General features: G+C 44.1%; 1 protein-coding gene across 1 annotated transcript in view; it reads right to left on the minus strand.

Moving 5' to 3' along the window:
* The window catches only part of CLASP1 (cytoplasmic linker associated protein 1), a 254,819-nt gene that overhangs the window by 110,204 nt on the left and 123,441 nt on the right, over positions 1-21,174 (minus strand). The window contains exons 9-18 of the mRNA XM_019553837.1: positions 16,825-16,977; positions 15,843-15,916; positions 13,734-13,826; positions 12,073-12,218; positions 9,833-9,968; positions 8,138-8,208; positions 7,008-7,067; positions 5,228-5,305; positions 2,745-2,912; positions 110-159 (exon numbers count right to left, since the gene is read on the minus strand). Of these exons, the coding sequence (XP_019409382.1) occupies positions 110-159; positions 2,745-2,912; positions 5,228-5,305; positions 7,008-7,067; positions 8,138-8,208; positions 9,833-9,968; positions 12,073-12,218; positions 13,734-13,826; positions 15,843-15,916; positions 16,825-16,977 (1,029 nt within the window). The remainder of the gene's footprint in view (positions 1-109; positions 160-2,744; positions 2,913-5,227; positions 5,306-7,007; positions 7,068-8,137; positions 8,209-9,832; positions 9,969-12,072; positions 12,219-13,733; positions 13,827-15,842; positions 15,917-16,824; positions 16,978-21,174) is intronic.

Consider the following 21,174-nt stretch of genomic DNA (forward strand, 5'->3'; position numbering starts at 1 on the left):
TTACAATCAGAATCACTAACTGCATGTTGGAATATTCAAAACTTTTGTTATACTTCATTACAAAGGTCCTGCCATGATTGGCTGTATTTCCTTGAGTTCCTGCTCTCACCTCTAGATGTAGTGCTCCCAGTAGGACTTCTTTTGGCAGATAACGGGCGGCTAGAAATTAAAAAAGTATTAATAAATTCAGTGAAGCAAAATGGATATTTGAGTCACTCATAACAGGGACTATAAAAGTGCTGTCATATTTCAGTGCAGAGAGGCAAAGTTTTCATGTATACTGGACTGAGAGTTAGGATTGCTGTTGGACAAGCTCTCCACAACATTTTTAGACACTTTTCTGCATTTACAGCCAGTTACCTAAAATAATCCAGTGTATTTATAATAATAAACTAGGATATTCCTCACATCGTTCTAACACTTTTAAGGTGGAACAAACTTTGAGTCCCTTTAAAACCAGCCAAAATCTAAACATGCAACAGGAAAGCTATTTATTTTGCAGCTGAATAAGTGTAATCTTCCTTGGCTGCTTCTGCTCTTGCAAGGGAAAGAAGACAAACCCACACAAATACTTGTTCACTCCCCGACCCTAAGGATAAGCATGAGAAATTTTCAGGCTAAGTGTCTTTTAAAATGACCGTTACTGTCTCGCTGAGAATGAAAGCCTCCTGGCCACTTCCTGATGGAGCCAAAACTACTGTTTATTCAAATATAAGACGACCCTGAACATAAGACAACTAACCAGTTGATTCTATATATGGAAAATGTGCATAAATTTGTTATAATTTTCAAAGTATAGAATATAATTATTTGCCTTGAATTTGTCCCCCTCCCACTGCTTCAGCAGGAAAAATAAAAGGTGGGGGGTCAGAGAGGTCCCTTGCCCTCTACCCCGGCAACTTCTTTCCCCTTCAGCCCCTTCCCCACCTCCTCACTGCTTTCTCTGAGCACATGGAACTGAGGGGCAAATTAAAAAAAAAAAAAATTACCTTGAAATCAACATACCTGTAGTAATTTGCCTTACAAGTATTCATAGCCTTAAGTTCATCCAGAACTGATGCAGATTATCGTTTTCAAACTGCGCAAGTTTTAGCACAGGTATTCTATAAACACACTTCTAAGCAGCACTTTTGTACCTACTTATATATGGTACAAACTATACATGATATTAGCCCAAAGCCAAAAGACTCATGATTTACCATATAGTTCATTGAACTGGGCTCCAGCAGAGTCAACAGCATTTCAAGCCATGGTGACATCACAACTCAGCACTATCCAGTATTTGTGTGTACTCCAGATACATTCCACAAAGGATCCATGTGTTAACTGGGCCCCCACTTATGACTGGAACTGGGTGATCTTGTCACAAGGGCTGGGATCCTCCAAGAAATTATGGACAGATGAGGCACACAGCAACCTGGTCTGGCTCCACCTCATGGAGGGCAAGACCACACTAATTATATAGGACAGGCAAAGAGAACGAGTGACAGACGGATTCTGGGTGAACTGTTTGAGGCCCTGCTTGTTGATGTTTGCCAGGAATGAAAAATAGGAATCATATGAAATGGGAAAGAAAGGCCCAGCTCAGCTGTGAGAGTGAAGTTGAAAGGCATGCAGTGTGGCTCACCATGACTTGAAAAAGAGTCAGCACTGAAGGGGACTGCACTTAATGGGCTCTACTATGCATCTTACTCAAATGGGTTGCACTAACCTATACCGCAGCTTCTGAGTGCCAGCCTGCTATTGTAGTACCTCTAGACTGGTGCTTGTTCCCTCCTTGGGGAGCAACTCCCTATTCTTTTAAGGGCAACATTATAGAAAGGTTCCCATATGCGTGCGTGTACCCACACACATTTTATATATAAAAAACTTTCAGCTAAAAATAAAACAAACAATCAGAATAACCATATTTACTGAAACACAAGACAAGGTCCCCTCTCCCCCATCAGCATGGGGGGAAAAGGCCCCTCGTCTTATAGTTGCAAACAGAGAAACCTCACTAAATACATTGTCCGTCATTAAACCGCTGCCAAAAGCAGCATGTGCTCAGTCATGGAAACCAACTATGACGTTGATTATATTAGGCAAACTTGTGTTTGGATTTTTTTGTGTGGTCCTTAAGAAAAGTAGGTGGTTGCTCCCCCAGAAGGGAGTGAGGACTGGTCTGGAGGTACTGCAATAGCATGCTGGCACTCAGAGAAGCCAGAGCAAGATCTGATACCCTGACACAAGAATATGTTAGTGCAGCCCTTCTGAAAAAGATATATAGCAGTGCCCATTGAGTGCAGTCCCCCTCAGTGCTGACTTTTTCAAGTCATGGTGAGCCACACTGCATGCATTTCAACTTCTTCATCACTCTCACAGCTGAACTGTGCCTTTCTTCTCCATTTCAAATCATTCCTGTTTTTAATGCTTTGAATGCCTTGTTTAATTCCTATTTAACGCCTTGAATGCCTGGCAAACATCACCAAACGGCCTCAAACAGCTCACCCAGAATATGTGCATGTGCATGATAATATATATAAGCAGCAATATCACCATCATCATCATCCTCTTGCCCATAAGACACCTCACATGCTACATTTGGTAGCAGGCCGAATAGGAGATGCAAATAGTGCTAAGAGATGAGGTGCAAGCTTAACATCAAAGCTGGAAATGGTGAGCATGCAATAAGCTAGCTCCTCATATGACAGCAACTGCAGTTGATTAAACGAAATTGGCAACAATAAAGCACAGAGACTTACTTGAGACTCTCTTGGGAACTGGAAGAGGAGCGGTCAGACTGAGGCAAGGACACAATGCTGTCCGAGTTCTTCAGGTGAGACTGCAGAGCTTTCTGATAGGAGGATTCCAATGTATGAAACAAATGTTCTGCTTCTCTGCTGAAGTGATTGTGGAAGCCCCAGTAACACCTACAAATGACATCCCAGGACAATACTGAATACTCTTAGGAATATTTGACAGCCACAGTATCTCATACAGTCTCAATCCACAATGGCTCATCAAATGAATCATATGGACAATGCATTTTTTGCTGGGACAAGCCTGAAACACAGCACCCAGGGTGACACTGTTTGGGGAAGCACTTCCACACAGAGCAAAATTGAACAGAAACAGGAAGCTGGGATGGGGAAACAAGAAGGTGAGACAGTGTTTGGGGTCATGCTTACAGACCAGGAACAAGACAGGATTCTGCCATAGCTCATACCAAGAAGATTAGGAAGAAGACTACAAGTAGACAAAAGCAGTAAAGACTGAGCAAGGTAGAGATCCTTCAGTACGCTTCAACCATTAGCATCCACGTTTGGAGGGGGAGGGGGCACACGATAGGTACTAAGCACAGCCAAGGTGCTGAGTAGCCCATTCACCCACAGTACATCTGCAACACTGTGACCAGAGTGAGGTGTATAGGGCAGCACTTGGAGAAGCTGGGGCAAGCTCTGGCATAGGTTAGCGCAGCCCATCTGAATAAGAGGAACATTTCAGCACAAGGGAACCCTGTTTATTACTGAGAGTCTCCTGAATAACGATGAGCATCTTTCACCTCTGTTGCAATCAGTAAGAGCTGGGGTCCTGGGCACCTTTCAGAATTAGGCTGAAGGACAGGCTGAAAACAAAGCTATTAAGTGCAAATTAATTTGGAGTTCTTCGTGCATGACAGCTGCTCCACAGCAGAGGAAGTCATTAGCATTTTTGTGTCACTGTGATAAAATGCAAAAACTTCAATCTAAATACTGCCAACATCTTCATTATTAAAAAATAAGAGCGGTGATATACCCTATAAAGCCTCCTGGAGTCGGCCTTGCTATCCATCAAGATGCCCTGGCTGTAGCATCATAGGGGCTAGGAATCTACTGTATTTTTATAATACTCCCTCCCCAAATAATGTAATACCTTTTCTTGTGGTGAGCCACCATTGCGCAAAGGGGAGCAATGAATCATTTTAATCCTTTTAAACACATTGATGGAATGTAAAACGTGCCTTGGGACACCATTTTCCCTTCTGCAGTAAGCCCACCTACAATCATCTTCTCTGGATTTCAGAGCAAATTCTCAGTTTACTGACCACGTATATGTACACATTAAAAATTCAACAAAACATTGTCTGGATATGCTAATGACAGAGAGAATTGCTATACATTCAAGAGGTATTATTTAGCAGCTGAGAAAACAAAATGATACTGCAGTACGGTACTAAATTTGGCACACAGTAGGTGCATCTACACGTGTGATTAAGCAAAACAAACTCCGGCACTTATTGCACCAGAGTCTATTGCTCCCAGGCACTGCATCTACATGTACACCCAAGACTGAAGCACATTGAGCCAGGGAATTGCAGCCCCAGCTGGCAGGGGAATGCGGGGGGGTGGGGTGTCAGCCTACCAGCCTGGGGATGCTGTGACCTGGCTCAATAGTGCTGCAGAGGGGCTGGCTTGGGCATGAGGGTGTTGTTTCAGTGCAGGGCTAGCCAGCAGGCAGCCCTTGCATTGAAGCACTCATGCCCTAGCCAGCTGCTTCAGCATCTACACGTGCGTATCTTGCTAATTTTTCCAGGAGTGAAAACCTCCGCAGCAGGATAGTACTTGTATTTGCAAGTACCACCCTGCTGCAGTTAATTCGTTTACTCCAGCCTAAGAGGGCTGCACATGTAGATACGAGACATTTACTGCAGAGCTATTTAGTTTACTCTGTAGTAAACGTCTTGTGTAGACATGCCCAGTTTTCACACTAAATGACAACATCTTGCAGTGTAGTGATAAAGGTACTTTAGTTTCAAAATCCACAAAGAACTGTAGCCTCCAGTCTTCACACCAACAAAAAATTCCACTAAAAGGTGTGCGAGAGAGAGAGAAGAATCAGGCTAGAAATCTTAAGAGATGCCTCTTGGTTAGCTGGTGTATAGAGAGCACAACGTACTTTTTTCAGATATTATATTGGCAGCTGATAATAAAAATTAGCAAGATACTCCTGCGCTCTTAAGAACCTACGTTAACTTGCAGAATAATCCAAAAAGTTGCAAGACCACCTGATTTTAAGCAACAGTGTCAAATGGAGACTGTTAGAGCCTAAAGGAGTTATGGCACCAGTTTTATTATTGTGATAGTTTATAACCCCTAAAGCCACCAGAGCCAGGACAGGCCCTGCGTGCGTGTCCTGGCAGCAGTTCACCATCTCGCAACACCCTGCATTTCTTGAACGACCCGAAGTAAAAAAAAATTCCACTCACTTCCTTGCCTCTATCCTTGCTTCGGAGTCAGCGTCATGGATTCCCTTCTTTATCGTTTCAGCTAACACAGATATGTGTCTGAAAGCAGAGGCAAACATCAGTCAGCTGGTCACAGATGAGCCTAAAGGGGCTTGACGATTGTGGCTCTCAGAACACAGCCAGCATTTCACCGCACCCCCATGCCCGCATCCTCCCCTTCAGCCGGCTGATATATTTACTCATATGTGCCAACTGTGTTTCATCCCATCCTGTTGGAGTTGAAGATGCAAGCAGCATTCTTCCGTGGTCATTCCTAAATTAGCACGAAAGTGGCAGGGATGCAAAAATCATCCCAACCTTTAAAATTAGCTTTGGGCATTATTTTGGAGCTAATGAAGTTGGAGTCACTTACTCCCTACAACCTGTGTTGTTCTCCACAGATGATTAGTCTGACTAGCCACAACACATTGTACAAAGGCTCCTCTCTTACCCGCTATCGCTGCGGATGAGCCTTAACTAGCCGCACTGGTTTTAGGACGTGGTAGGAAAACTCCTGAATTTTAGGGAGTAACTATGCTTTGTTTCTAGGGGCAAAGCAGTACTTCTCTGCCCCGGAGGACTTGTACATCTGGGTGCCAGACTTTCAGAGCTCCATAATCCCAGTGAGGCTGTCTGGCATCTTTAAAGAGGCAACAGCATGTTCCAGTCTCTGCATCTGTCCAGCTTCCCCAGCCAGTGGGAAAGGGGAATGGGCCCATGAGCCTGCCCTCTCTCCCACTTCTCATGGACATCGCCCAGTGATTGCCAGGGAGCATATTCTCTACAGTCGGGGGAAGGCACGGGCAGAAAATACATCCCCTCCTGCAAATTTCAGTGATTAAGCTAGAAACCTACAGGGGCAGGGAAGGGAAGGAAAATGTACTCTAGTGCTTCCCCTCTTGAGACAGCTGTGTGTAGAGGCTGGAACAATCTGGTGCTTTCCTGCGTAGGTCAGTAGAGGGAAAACCAGCCACTTTGGAACAGTATTATCCTACAGTCGTTTCAACAAACAATAACCACCTTTGTGTTGCAGCTACTTCCCTGAAGAAAAGAACTGAAATGTCTAAAATGCCCCTTCTTTCTACCCCAATATCTCTCCTCTTTAATAAAGACAAGTGGCAAATACCACAGGGGCTGTCTGCGATAAGCCTGGAGAGGGGCACCTCTTCAGAACTGGGCAACCATCTTCTCCATGAACAAGCCGTCTCTTTACTTTAGTAGCATTACTTTCAGGATGTGGGGTCAGTAGCTCTGGAGCCCACACCAAAAGTTCAGCTGTCAAGGAGACCTCAGTGTGTTTTTATGACTCCCTTTGTTTTTCTCATTTCTGTGCTGGAATGAAACTAAGAACTCTGATTGTGAAAAACCAGAAAGGAAGACTGTTGTGCCATGAGGCACCTGACCACAGCATGAGCCAAGCCCCAATGGCTGGGCACATACCCAGGATGGTAAGGCTAAACTTTGAGTCTGAATTAGACAGAGCAGAGGCTTAAATGTGAACCTCCCCTTCCACATTCTGCATATATACCCTAAACCATGGGCTTTTGGCTAAAAAAGTCTGGCGTGAGTGGAGCCACTCATAATATTTTTGTGAAAAGCAGTAACCATTCTTGTCAATGCTTTCGTTTTCAATAAATTAACATTTTCTGATGAATTTTATTAAAAAACTCCTGTTGTGCTCCAGGTAGGGTGCTCTACACCCTCACTTTGCTGTGGGGAAGATCATTTATCTGGAAGGGAAGCTTGTGTACTCGGATCGTACCTTTCTAGGGAGTGTGTTTGCCATTCTTGCAACAGCAAGTCTAAAAATTCAAAGCAACGCCTGAAAGAGAGAGGAGAAATAGTCAGCGTTATTTCAGATTATAAAAAAGAGGCACACTGACTTGACTGCACCTGCTACCACGCACCAGTCATCCATCACTATGGGCCCATTGTGGGACGCCAGAGTTCAACAAAGAGCCGTTAGGAGAAATACTGCCCTTTCTATAAATAACTTTTACACTGAAAGAGTATTGGCATCCACCATTATAAAGGTCTGCAACTGCAGTTGCATAAAGGTGGTGTATGGCATTATAGCAGTAGAATATAGTTCTTGATGCTTTTTGTGTTTTCAGTCTCTCAAAAATGGAATTGAGACAAAGTCCATCAAAGCTCGTATGAGTTTGCATTTGTTAGTTCTGTACAAATATGAAGCTTTGTAATAAGCCTGTGAAGAAAGCATTATTCTCACCTCCTTTCTTCATACTTAGAAACTGAGGCACAAAGTGACTTGCTTAAAGTCTGTGAAAGGGCTGTAATTAGGTGGCCACACAGATACCCAATAGCATTACACAGGACCAATCTAAAGGACTGATCTAACAAAGGTCTTCCAAAAAGCTGGTGGCAGGGCAACAGTCAGATATTAAGGCCAGAAAAGACCACATAATCTAACTTCCAGCATGAAACAGGTCAGTGCATACAGGGAATGCGACAGCTGTACTCTGCTCTGAAGGGGACATGCCACCACCACAGGGGTTCACGGCAGAGAACAGAAACGCGGCTCATGCCTGAGAAGACAGCCAAACTAATCTGATCAAAATATAAGCAATATCTAAGCACGCATAAAGATTAACTAAGCTAACTTTTATTTAAAGACCATTTTTCTTTGTGAGGAACAGAAAGAGAGATTCCTGTCCCTATGGCACCAAAAATTTTACAACCACCCTTTTGTCCCCAAATCTCCAAAGCCACCTATGGGATTTGGCACATTCATGCACGTTATGGAATGTGTGCATATCTCCTGGATTTGGGGGGTATGGTAGGTAGTGTCACCCTACCTCCTCCTCCTAGCACTTTTGATAAGTGAACCAAGTCATAGACAAACAAGGGAGAAAGGTCAAACTGAATGCTCACCTTCTAACTGCTACGGACTTAGAGGTACAGTTGCTGGTGATGATGGGTATTAGCCGAGGGATGTGTGTATGCTAAAACAAGAAAAATCAGAGAAAGCATTTGAAACTCGGTACCTGTGGGAAGAAAGCTCATTTCTTGTAGTCACATGCAAACATTTGGCTTGGCTCATTTTTTTCTTCCAAAATACAACCCCACAAATAAGGGCTATTGCTAATAAAGCCTTGGAAATGCAGCCTTTGCTTTTGCTTCTTGTAACAGGCTCCACTGGGTCCGATAGCCGCCAGGGTTGCTGTGCTGCTAGAGACCCAGATTCATCAACGGACACAAATCTCCAGCAGCTGGGCTTGCCAGGCCCTCCAAGCGTGCCAGCTGCGTCACTGCAGAATTCCCCCCCCCCCGGTTGATTAACGTCTTCAGACAAAAACCATGCACCACTTAAAGAGACGGCATGCATGGGGGGGGAGGGGAGGCCAGCCTGAGAGGGTTAAAACTAATTTCAGGGAACCATTACTTAAACTTTTCAAAGACAGAAGTGCTTTACTTCTGCAGAGAGCAGGCTTTCATAATACTGCTCACTGCCACAGCGCACATCCTCCTTGCTCAAAGATCTCAAGCTTCACAAGCTGCCTGTAGCCTGGGTCGGTGCAAGTATCCCCAGGGGGGATGCTAACGGGATACTAATATCACGGGACACAACGGTGAGGGGCCTGGTCATGCCTCACTGAAGTTACTGGGCGTGCTGGCACTGGATTTCAATGGGTGTAAGGCTGGAATGCAAGACAGCTGCCAAGTATCATGCATTCAGGCTGTGGTAAAGTCCTGAGTCTGAGTGCTGCGTTGTAATGACAGCCCACTTCATGCCAGAGAAATGAGCATTGTAAAAAGAATTAGAGTATTGGCTTTTTAAATCAAGGACAGACAGAAGGCGATTGAACAGCAGAAACCCAAGACTTATCTGTGACTAATAGGCTTAGGTCTTGCAGTGTGTCTGGAATCTAGAGCAATCCAGTAGCTTGTGACTTGGAGCCTTCACTTACAGACTTGCAGCATTTATCTCCTATAAGAGTCACTAGATCGAGGTCTTGTCTTACTTAAAGGAAATGTAAGAATTACTTCTTTTTCTGGATTTAGCACTTAGGATGTATAGGAAAGCATTGTGCTGCAACCTGAACCAGAGCAACAAGGTCTTTATGACCAAAAACTGTTATAAGCAAGGTTCAAAGTGAGGTAGCTAGCTAATCGCCACCAAAACACTAAATACTGCCTACAGTTAGTGGCATGCCTATCGCTCGACTGCCAGTCAAGTGCTCTCTTCCGAGATGGTCCGACAGTTTCCCCTGGACAGGCCAGGAGGCAGCTGTTGGACTCCAACTCCAAGAACCACAAAAATGGAGCCACCTCCCATGACAGTGGGAAACTTCTCACTCCTCCTATATCGCCCACTCTCCCCTCTTAAACCATGTCTTTCAATAGCTTTCTAAAAATCTGACAGTGTGATTGGCAAAAGGAAAGTCACATCTCATGGTGGATACAGCATCCAGTACTGAGGAAGGCGGCCAAGTTGTGCTCTGTTTAGGTCCTTGATCTATTCCCTCTGGAAATCTTCACGTTCTCTCCAATATTCAGATCTGCTCAGAGAAAGGCCCCAAGTATCAAATAGTGATCAAGTGTTGCTTTTTTTTAATATATACTTACTCTGATGATTAATCTAACAGCTACAACACCAGAAGTGGCCATTACTTTGGCACTGTTGGGAATTAGATTAAAGATGGTTGGCATAATGGCTTCTGCCCCGTGGTCAAACTTGTTTCCCAAAATCGATGACAAATGTCTGAAAAACAATGAAGTAATGCTGGTAAGCACTTTTTGGACTAAGCTACAATACCTAACATTGGCTATTTCAAGTCTTTGCAGTCCCCTCTGATTGCAGCAAGGGATAAAAAAAAAATAAAATAAAAAAAAAGGTGTCATAATCTCTTTCCTGCTTCCATCTCAATCCAATAAAGTACTTTGTCTTCATCTAAATTTTAACAAGCAATACATTCAGTAGCTGGAAGTCTGCCACATTACTGGCATTGGCAAACATGCACTATGGGATTCTGATGAACTATTTGGGTTTTTTTAGCACTCGTCAGGTTCAGATTTGGGTTTCACTGAAACATGCTGCCTTGTCTTGACATTTGCAAATTCCATAACCTACAATTAAAAATGCCCTAGTGCCCTGTCTGCAAAAACCACTGCATGGCTGCACACAACATGCGGATTACCAGTGATGGGAAAGCCAACCCCTGGAAAATAAAAACTAACCTGAACTCACCTCAAACTCAGGCTGAACCCAAAGGGAATACACTTTATATTTCTCAGTTTTACATGCCTCCTTGCCCAGTGGATACAGCTATCACAGCAAAAGGGCAAGTGTGAAATATCATATGAAGTGTTATTCTATTGACCTTTCCGGGTTTAGCATAAACCAAGATAGGTAGGAAATTTCTCTGTGCTTGCAAGATTTTTGCTCTTGTTTTGCAGTCAGAAAGATCAAAATATTCATGTATTTCCTGAAATCAAAGCTCCAGCAGTTTGCCCAGCCCTAATGAAGACACCGATTTACATGAGATGTATGTTTTTTCAATGGGAACAGCATTCAATTGACTTCCATGAGTCTGATTCCTCAGCCCCTCACCATGATCACGGTCTGCTCTCTCTGTAACCTCGCTGGTGCAGATGGCACATAAGGCAGAACAGAACTGTACTGTAGCCACCAAGCCTGTAGCTGCTAAATCAGTCTCCTTCACTTCAGAATATAACAGAGACTGAGTGTGTGAAAAAACAGCCTGGATGAAATCAAATTGAGCTTTGTCCCTGCCTTCACTGAAGTCAGGATCTCGCCATTAGATTACAAAGAATGTGCTTTCAAGCTGGTTTTTACAAGTCAGCACAGACTATGACTCTGGCTCTAATCCAGAAAAGCATCACTATGCAGTATCACTAGTCAGTAAAGTACTTATGCCCATGTCTAAGTAGGCTTATACCAATGCTTATTGGCTTTCCCAATTCAGAAAATGATCCCTAGTAGCGAGAAAGGCACCATTCAGATGTTTTTGAAGTAGTGATTATCACAGGGTCTAGGTACTGGGACAGTTCTGGCTAGGGACTGAGATCAGATATATTTATTGCATTTCTTGTGTTTTAAATCTGACTCTATCCTACTCTATCAAAACTGACACTGGAAAGCCATTAAAAGGATGTGATTCAAATACCAGGAAACTTTATTTTATTTTATTTTTTTAACATGGGGCTCACTGAATGGCACGTAGCCTGGAGCCTTCCGACTTCTCGAGCCTGCCTGGTGCTGAGCCCTCGGTTCTGAAGAAAGTCAATGGGACGGTGGGTGCTCATCTCCTCCAAGGTCAGACCAGAGCTCAATTTGTCTCTGCCTGGTCACAGAAATCCATAACTCATCCCAAAGGGGTGGTTTTGGTTTTGAACCAATGCACTGAAAGTATGCCTGGATCTCAAGCACTTTGGGTCATTATTCAAATGTTTCATTATGAAAAAGAAAAATATGTGATACCCATGTAGGACAAACGATAGACTGATCTGAGTTGCAAAAATTAAATTCAGTGTCTGTCCACTTAATATGTCCAACACCCCACCGTTAAAACCCATTGACACAGGATATACAACCATGGAGAACCACCTGCATAAGCCTGGTTTCCATGAAGTTTGGCCAAAAGACCAGTCGAATGTGCATAGATCAGTATCAGTGTAAATCCATATCCTTGGGTATTAGTGCAATTGTTTCATCTGTCTATACCCTTTGGCTGTCCAAAGGGTAGAGACTCACAACAGGGCCAAATACCATAACAAACAGGGTCTGCCTTTCATCTAAATAATGCTACAACAGAGTTTAAAACGTGGAGCTTCATAGTCCTTACCCCAACGTGATACAAGCCTCTCGCACTACCTGAGAGCGCAGATCTTTAGCGGACAATTTAAATGCTCCATCCAGCAGGCGCAGGTGTTGGAAGAAGTTGTCATATTCAGCAGCTCCAGCTAATAGTAAGGATCGGATCTTTTTCAACTGTGGGCAACATGACATTTAAAGATTTAACACACTGACAGAACAAGGTGCACCAACATCTGCTAAAGAGAAAAAGCCACATTCACAGCTGTATTCACTTGCAGCTTCCCCATAAAAGTATCCGACAAAGGGCACCTGCTGCCCAAAAGCTTGTCCAACAGCTCTCCCAATACAGAGTCGGTCCAGTAAAATATATCACAAAAAAACCTTGCCCATCCAAATACAAATGCACTGAGGAATACAATTCTTAACACAAGCCACCCAATTTCATGTCAGTTCATACTTTAGGGACCAATATCCTGAATAACGGTAAAAATGGCAACTTGCTACAGGACTGCAACAGGAAACCCAAAAGCATCATTTACAATTTGACTAGTGATAAAAAGTGCTGACGAACAATACCTTAATTTTTATTACAATCCCATCGTGGAAGTTATTGGGATGTTTAAGCCAGAGCAGTTGTTCCTTTGTTCTCTTTTATACCCTCCTATTAACAACGTGCAAAGGGAAGAATATCTCGAGGCATTAGACTGCAAGGTATGCATTCAGATGCTGCAATCCTTCCAGAGCTAAAAGGATGGTCTGAATTTAAGAGCCCGGGCTCAGACCCTGAACTGACCTATACTAATGCAAATAGGGAACATCTCCACTGACTTGGTTAAAGTCAAATCTTGTCTACACCTGGAGTAAATGTCCCCATTGAAATCTACAGAACAGAGAAGACCTTATTCTGCTTTACATTAGTGACATATTGTGCTCATCTGTATATAAAGATTCAAACATGCCATACACATAACAAGCCCTATTTCCCACCACTTTGCTTCTCTCACAGGCTTATCTGCCTGTGCAAATGTGGGTGCAAAATGTTACTAACTAGCTTACATCCTGCATACAGAAGTGCAAAGCAGTGTCCAGCACTGGAGAACAGCTCCTTTGGCCTGCAGCCGTCCACCCGGCTGAAAGGCAGCAAGGAAATTCATTGCAATTTTTCAATTCACTTTTGAAAATGTGATTCTGAAGCCTGAAAGCGACTTTCTAGTTGTATCTGCTTTGGAAAATTCGGAGCAGGCATCTCATGCTGTATGGTTTGCTCATGATAAGCAACTTCTTCTAAACCCAAGACTTCATGGCTCCCCTAATGAAAGAGGTTACCCATAGTGCAGGGGTGGGTAATTATTTCAGGCAGAGGGACGCCTCCTGAGTTTTGGCAAGCCATCGAGGGCTGCATGACAGGCAGCCAGGGGCAGATAAATATTAATTTGCTAAATTTTTAGGGGCCCCACAGGCCAGATAAAATGGCCTGGTGGGCTACATTCGACCTGCGGGCTGCATTTTGCCCACCGCTGCCACAGGGTAATATCCACCCAAGCAGAGAGACAGCATCAAGTCACTTAAATGACACGTCTGCCTTATTCGATGTAGTACACAGACTTTCTACAGGGCCTCTGCTCAGGGTTGAATTTTACCTACGAAACCCACAGGTTAAAACATTTCAACTCTAGGTCCCATGCTTACAGCAGCCACTCTCTGTTCCCAGTCATGCTTATCATCAGATAATATCTCTCTAATTTTGTTTATGGATTCTTCAAGGTCTCGGCTGGAATAAATCTGCAAATTGAAAAAAAAAAATATCATCAAGATACAGGAAATGCTTCCCAAAGCGAACGAAGGGATTTCTCATCTAAATGCCAATTCCTTTGTCCCCGAGTGCTGAGATGCACTTTGCAAGGCCAACACCCAGAATATCTGGCTCTGAAGACCCCAGGGACTTGCACACATTGCACAATTACTGTCAGGAGTGGTTTGGGGTTAGCTGATCCTGCCTTGGGGCAGAGGGCTGGACTAAGGCATTTTGAGGTCCTTTCCTCTTGTCTATGAGATTCAATAAAAATGAAGACAATCCAAGTAATTGCACAGGATGCATAAAGTGTTGGGGTTTTCTTTGCTTGGTTTGACTATGATGCAGCTTGACAGTTTAAAGGAGGTCAACATTTATTTCTGGAGCAAACTTCGTGTGGAGTGCGCTCCTCTAGAGTGCCACGAACAAACACCAACAGAGACAGCAAGGCAAATAAACAGCATCTGATGCAGAAGTTGTGCCCAGGAAGTGCGAGAACACCCTGCTGCCTAAGCCAAATCATTCGTTGCATGAGTAACTGGGCCAAGGAAGACCTGTTTAGTGCTTGAAGGGCAGGTTTTGCTCCAAACAGTCTATTAGCCAAGGAGGCCACGTCCCCGCAAGCAGGAACATGTCTTCCCCCAGGGACACGTAGCACCGGCACACCTTGTGCCACTGCTACGCGTCCCTAGGGAACGCCCATGCCATGCATGCTCCAGCACAAGGGAGGTTACCCCAGGTGGGGAAGGGGAGGCTGAGGCCAGCAACCGTGCTGGCCCCACCTGCCTCACCTGGAGTCCTGGGGGCCTTGGGGAGCTGCAGCCTTGGTGCTTCTGCAGCAGGGAGCTTGGCCTGCAGTCAGAGTGCAGCTCCAGTCGGCCAGGCTCCGGTCTTGGGTGGCACGTGCTGCCGCCACGTGCATTGCCCTGCTTATTTCTGCCATGAGTTTTTTTGACCCCGGGATCTCCCAGGGGTCAAGAAAACCCCCTGCCCTGCAAAGTGCGGTGCGTGCAGAATCCAGAGAAAGATAACAACAAAAATGATCAGAGGTTGAACATGCATAATCTATGAGGAAAAAATTGGAAGAACCGGATTAGTTTAGTTCAGAGGAGATGCAAGTGAAGAGAGACATTTTAAGTCTTCCTATATGTAAAAGGTCAGTGCAAAGAGGAAGGTTATAATCTCATCCCTATGGCCATTAATTAGCTTAAATTGCAGAAAGGCAGATTTAGATTAGACATTAGGGAAACCATCAACTGGAAGAGTAGTTGATACTGGAAAAGGCTGCCTAGGGAAGCTGTGAGATCTCCAGCACCATCAGGCCTACTTAAGAACAGGATAGACAACCTCTGCCAGGATGATTTAGGTAAAGTAGATCCTGCCCTGGGACAGGGGGAGGGTTTAAGCAACCTCTTGAGATCCCTTCCAGTCTACTCTGATTCTTATCCTCGTTCCAGTCAACATCACAGTTCTCACCTCTTCACTTTCCAGCATGTTTGCTCTGTTGGTCTCTGCCCCTCAGGCTCCCCACAAAATGGCTCCCCTCTGGGCACGTCTACATGTGCATTAATGCACTTTTCCTAGTGCGCATTAAATATAGTACCTCCAATGTGAGGTACTAAACAAATGCACATTAGGCTGCCCTAATGCACAGTACCAAAAGTGCATGTTTTTTAAGTGAGGCTAATGTGCAGTAGCCTGTTTTACTGCACATTAGCATAATTGCCCATTTTTTATGTGACGCTTTAATGTGCAGTAAAATAGGCTACTGTACTTTAAGGTGCACATGTAGATGCACCCTCTGGCTACAAGTCTTCTCTGCAGCTTCACCCATTTGGAGCTTGCCTTCCTGTGTCTCAGAAAGCACTCCGATTCTCCACTTCCTTGGAATTTGCAAATATCTTTTCTCCATGGCCTACCTCCTAAGAAGGGCTCGTCTCCAGAGACAAGAACATTTTACTACCCGTTTCGAAAGGCTGAACGTTTCACAATTCATTTCTACTCACCTGCACCATTGGGACGTCATCAAATGCTTTAATAAAATCCTCCTCATCGACCGCACCAGCTCCCTCTTTGGCCGCTGACAGACAGATAAATTAAAAAGCCTTTTTTACCCTTCCCATCAACAACAGTTGCACCATATAAGAAAACCATCAGTTATGGGAGCACTTGAACAGGGAAGAATTCAGGTCTACTCCAAACCTATGTAAAAGGGTTTAAATGAGATGGAAAAAACAAACGCAAGGAAATTCAAAGCCAGATGCTGACTATACATGGCATCCTTCAACTCCCAACCACAAAAGGGCACATGAAGGAAGTCATTAAGGCAGCTGTTCAGTTTAGGGATGCAGCCTGACAAGATGAGACAGCATATTTACTTAAGCTGTAAAGGAGTTTTTCTTTTAACGGACTTAGACCTATCCATAATTGATGAACGTATGGGCCTTCTGAACGTGACTCAGAAGGAGGGAGCAGCTTGCTCAAGATGGGACTCAGAAAAATTTCCAGTTCAGTTTATTTACAAATTTCATCAAAGTTGGTTATTATTTCTCTTTACCTTTGTTTATTAGTGTGAAAACTTGGAGGTCAATAGTCAGAGGTGTTAGAAAACCAATGTACTGTTTTAACCTGCATAAACCTGTGGTTTTATTAAATAAAATGCCTTGCATAACTTCAGCTATAGAAGTGCAGATGTGAGAAAGGTGTGGATCTCAGCAGCCTGCCCATGCAGCAGTACAACACACCGGCCTTCACAGACAAAAAAAGGACACAACTGTGGTCATAATTTGCAGATCCACTCTACCAGAATATGCCTTTTGTTGTCAGTGGGTGCACAAGTCTCACGTTCTCAGAGGGAACAATTTGCTGCTATTCAAAAGGCTGATAAAGGATTGTGCAGCAATTAAGTCCTTGAAAGAAAGCTGAAGGGAGACTTCACTGCCCCTAGGCTCTGCTGAAGGGCCTTTGAATTTCATGTTACTGCCTTACCTGTGGACTTTGAGCCCAGAGCTGCAGACCCAAGCCTGCGGGCAGTCCCCATCCCAACCCTGCGGGAGTTTGAAGGGGCCTTTGAAGATGTAGAGGAGCTGGCCGAGGAAGGTCGGTTCCCATCCACAGAGTCTTCATCGTCAAAATTTTTATCTGTGGAAAAAGCATATTCAGCCATTACTCTGGAGAGAGTAAACGTCTCCCAGCCAGCATACCCATTTTGGGTACCTCTCCCTGGTTTCTACAGGAACACTGGAGACAACCGAGCTCTGCCTGTTCTCATCGCAGCAAGACTTTACTGAAGTTACTGGAAGGTTAAGCACAGCAGCTATAATCAAAGCCTATTACCCATCCCTGCCTGTCCTGCAAGTTCAAAGTGCTAGGAGGCTCAGGGAACTTGAAGTGGACAACACAGATATTGCCCTGCATTTGAAGGCTCAGGTCCAGGTTAGTAACTGAAAACATAGTAGTGGTCTCAAGTCCGGACCCCCATTTTATGTCTCCATGACTATACCAGACAGGAGTAAGTAGGTATTAAAGGTAACTGAGAATTGAGGCAGTAGTTTGTAAACTAAGAGATGAAAAGGTCCTGGGAGAGGGAATTACGTTTTCCTGCTCAGAGGTGGTGTTTGTGCAGCCAAAGTGAGGAGCAGCAGGGCACGTGGGGAAGGACCACGCCAGGGTGCCCAGACTGTTCTCTGGATCATCAGAAGACACTCACCTGCTGCGCTGAGTTGTGACTGCAATAGCCTTAAATCCTCTTTTTTTTTCTTTGCATGAAGATTAAGGCTTGTTTGCTTAGAAAAATGTACCCAAATTTAACAAAAGGTGGGAATTTCAACTTCAGTAGTTAAAACACACAAGCACCCCAGTGCGGATATGCATTCAGAATTAAAGTAGCTGTAATTAAATTCAGTATAGTTCACTGAAAACCATTTAAAACTAATCTTAATGAAGGTCACTAATTCTGAATGTGCATTTATGCAGGGCTTTAATTCAGTTTAATCCACTTGAAAAAAATAATTCAGGTCTCTATGCCTGAGAGGCCCCATGTAGACAGACTCAGAAGCCGAGAGGTGGAAATGAGTGGTCACAGACTGAAAACAGAAGACCAGGTTGATTATCTGTGCGACTCCTATGGAAACAAGGACAATCACTGGCATATGCAACCTGAATTAGCCTGGACTGGTGGGGCGGGGGAAAGAGGCAAAGTTCACCTGGATCCTTCACAAGTACTTAAAGTAGGACAATGAGCTTGTAGGATCCCAAGATAAAAAGTCTTTGTCCCGGGATAGATCAGTTGTCTGTTTTTAACCTGTGTGCATAGCAGGCAGTTCATATAAAGAAAACCAGCTCAGCTCCTAAGCTGTTTCTTCCCCAAATCTAAATGATGAGGTCTTGGGTCCCACATTACTCCAACCTCTTTCTCGATGGAGGCCGAGTGTGAACCCGGAGCAGCGCTACCTTTGTTCAGCAAGAAAAATCACTGCTGAGCGATCCAAGGCACTTCCATCCCACCCGGGGTGGGCACGTACCGTGCTGCCTACAGTTGTGCTGGAGCCACCGAGATCATAGAGCAGCTCCGGGCACGCTTTACTTGCTATGTTCCCAACTCGGCAAACCGCTGAAGTCCACCTGATTCAGCCCAGCACTCAAGCACACGTATTTCACGGTAAGGGCAGGTGGAAGGAGAAATAACCTCAAGTACTTTAATGACTATGGGAGGACTGAGTAGGTTCACCTCCTCCCATTGTGCAGGCTAGGTGCACAAGACCCTTGAAAGAAAGTGGAAACTCATGATAATTAACGCACAGCAGAAATGAGGTCAGCAATTAAGGAGATGAGTTATTAAGGCAAATCTGTGGCCAATACTGCCACTGACAAGAAGGAGGATTTTTTTTTTCCCCAAATACTTTTGGGGATGAAAGGAATCCTAAAAAATGGCATTGGTCCAAATAAGATGGACGAGGAGGAGCCATCAGCACTAATGCCAAGAAAGGCAGAAGTGCTCATTAAATGCTTCTGTTCTGTATTTGGGAAAAACAGATTATAATATAGACACATCATAGTACACCAATGATATACCACCCACTTCAACCAGAAATAAGGACGATGGTAAGCAGCAGCTGCTAACACTGTTTTTGAACAGCCAGCAGCTCCAGATAACCTGCATCCAAGAGTTTAGAAGAACTGGCCAAGGAGCTCTCTGGCTTATTAGTGTTAATATTTAATAAGTCCTGGAAAATGGAAGAAGATCCAGAGGACTGGAAGGCAGTTAATGCTTAAAATATAATGTTTAAAAAGGATAAATAAGACGATCCATGTAATTACAACCATGACACTCGAGCAAAATGAACGGGATACGAGATTTGATTAATAAAGAATTAAAGGAATATAACATAATTAATGCCAGTCAGCAGGGGTTTCTGGAAGAGAAGCTTTGTCAAACAACATTTTTTCATGAGATCACAAGCTCGGTCCATAAGGGAATACTGAATACTCTGCAAGGCATCTGACCTGGTACCCCAAGGCAATCTGTTTAATGAACAAGAATAATACAAAATCAAGAGGACATTAAAAGAATTAACTACTGGCTAACTGAGTAGTGTGACCCGGTAACTGTGAACAGGGAAGCATAGTGCAGGAAGTGTGTTTCTAGTGGCCCCTACGCTATTGAACATTTTTATCGACGAGTTGAAAGGAAACATAAAATCACTGATGATAGAGTCTGAAGACGACCCAAAGATGAAGGGGGCTTGTACGTAATACGAGGACTGGTCGGGCATAATGCAAGAGCGATACAGATCGCTCGATACACCAGGCAAGTAGGTAACGTGCACTTCGATACACCCAAGGGCGACACTGAGAAGATGCGAAACTACCCAGGGAAGCAACAAGTCTGAAAAGTATTTGGGATCATGACACATCAGGGGTGGGCAAAGCAAGACCCATGGGCCAGATCTGAGCCGCCAACTGACTGGATCTGGTCCGTGTGAGGCCGAGAGGCCAGGGCAGCTTCCAACGCGCTCCCTCTCTCGGGGCCAGGGCTGCCACCCGCGCGGACACGGAAGCACGAAGCTGCCCGCAGCTGTAGCAGCCTCGCCCTCCCCAGGCCGAGTCCTGACCCAGCACTGCTGGCCATGTCCGCAGCTGCCCAAACACGGCTGGCACCTCGGGTCAGGGCTGCTGGTGGCCCTCACTGGGTCACCAAAACTCATTAAATGGCCCATCAACACAAATAATTGCCCACCCCTGTGACACACGATCATCTGAACATAAGGACCCAGTACAAAATTGTAGCTAAAAGGCGCAACAGTCCTGGGAATATATAAAGATGGGACTATTATAGGAGCCAGGGGGTTGTAGGACGTGTGTATTAGGCACTGGGATGGCTGCTACTGGAGCACTTGTCCAGACCTCCAAAAAGATGTCACTAAACTGGAGGGGGTTCAGGAGAGGATTATTAAAAGATTGGAAAACACATGTATAGAGTGAGCATCTCCAAAACCGCCTCCAGCTGATCACTTTAACCAAGAGACATTTAAGAGACGACTTGATCACAGTCCTGAAGTACCTATGTGGGAAACAGAAGTTTGGTAACAGATGGATCTTCAGTCGGGCAGACAAAAGATATAACAATATCTAACAAGAAAGACCCAGTGACTGGAAAATAACAATAAAAAAGACAGCCCAGTTGAGAGTTGAAATGAGGTGCAACTTGCAGCAAGAAGAGCAATTAACCCTTACATTTTGTGGTGCATTTTCCATTTCTGGGACACTAAGAGAGAAACTTCTAAGAAAAAAAATACCCTCGTGCAAACAGGAATGAATTCAGGGAAGCTCTGTGGGCCTGGGTCGCACAGGCGGTCAAAGCAGAGGATCACAATGGTCTCTTCTAAGCTTTATAATCCACGAATCTAGGAAATCCTTAACAAGGGGCTTAAATGCTGAGGATGGGCTTATGAAGACTTTTGCAACCGGGATGAATTTCACAATGATTACACATTCTTCTTAAACACGTTCATTAATATATTAAATAAAGGATTCATTCTTCTATATGAGGAATAGGTACATATACGTATATACTCCTCATATATAAGAATGAATCCGTGTGTGTGTGTGCGTGTGTGTGTGTGTATATATATCTATCTATAGATATATCTATAGATAGACAGATAACCACCCAAGATAACATCATCATCATTTTTCAAGATAACAGATATTCTGTATTATTTCAAAAGTATCACTCATCCAATGGCATAAATGTAACTTCACTTACATTAAGCAATCTATCTAGACTGTGTCATTTAACTTTAAAATAACCATCTTGTGTTTGCGCTTTTAAAACCC

This window comes from Crocodylus porosus, unplaced genomic scaffold, assembly GCF_001723895.1.
Source record: "Crocodylus porosus isolate Cpor-Errol unplaced genomic scaffold, CroPor_comp1, whole genome shotgun sequence".
Lineage (NCBI taxonomy): Eukaryota > Metazoa > Chordata > Crocodylia > Crocodylidae > Crocodylus > Crocodylus porosus.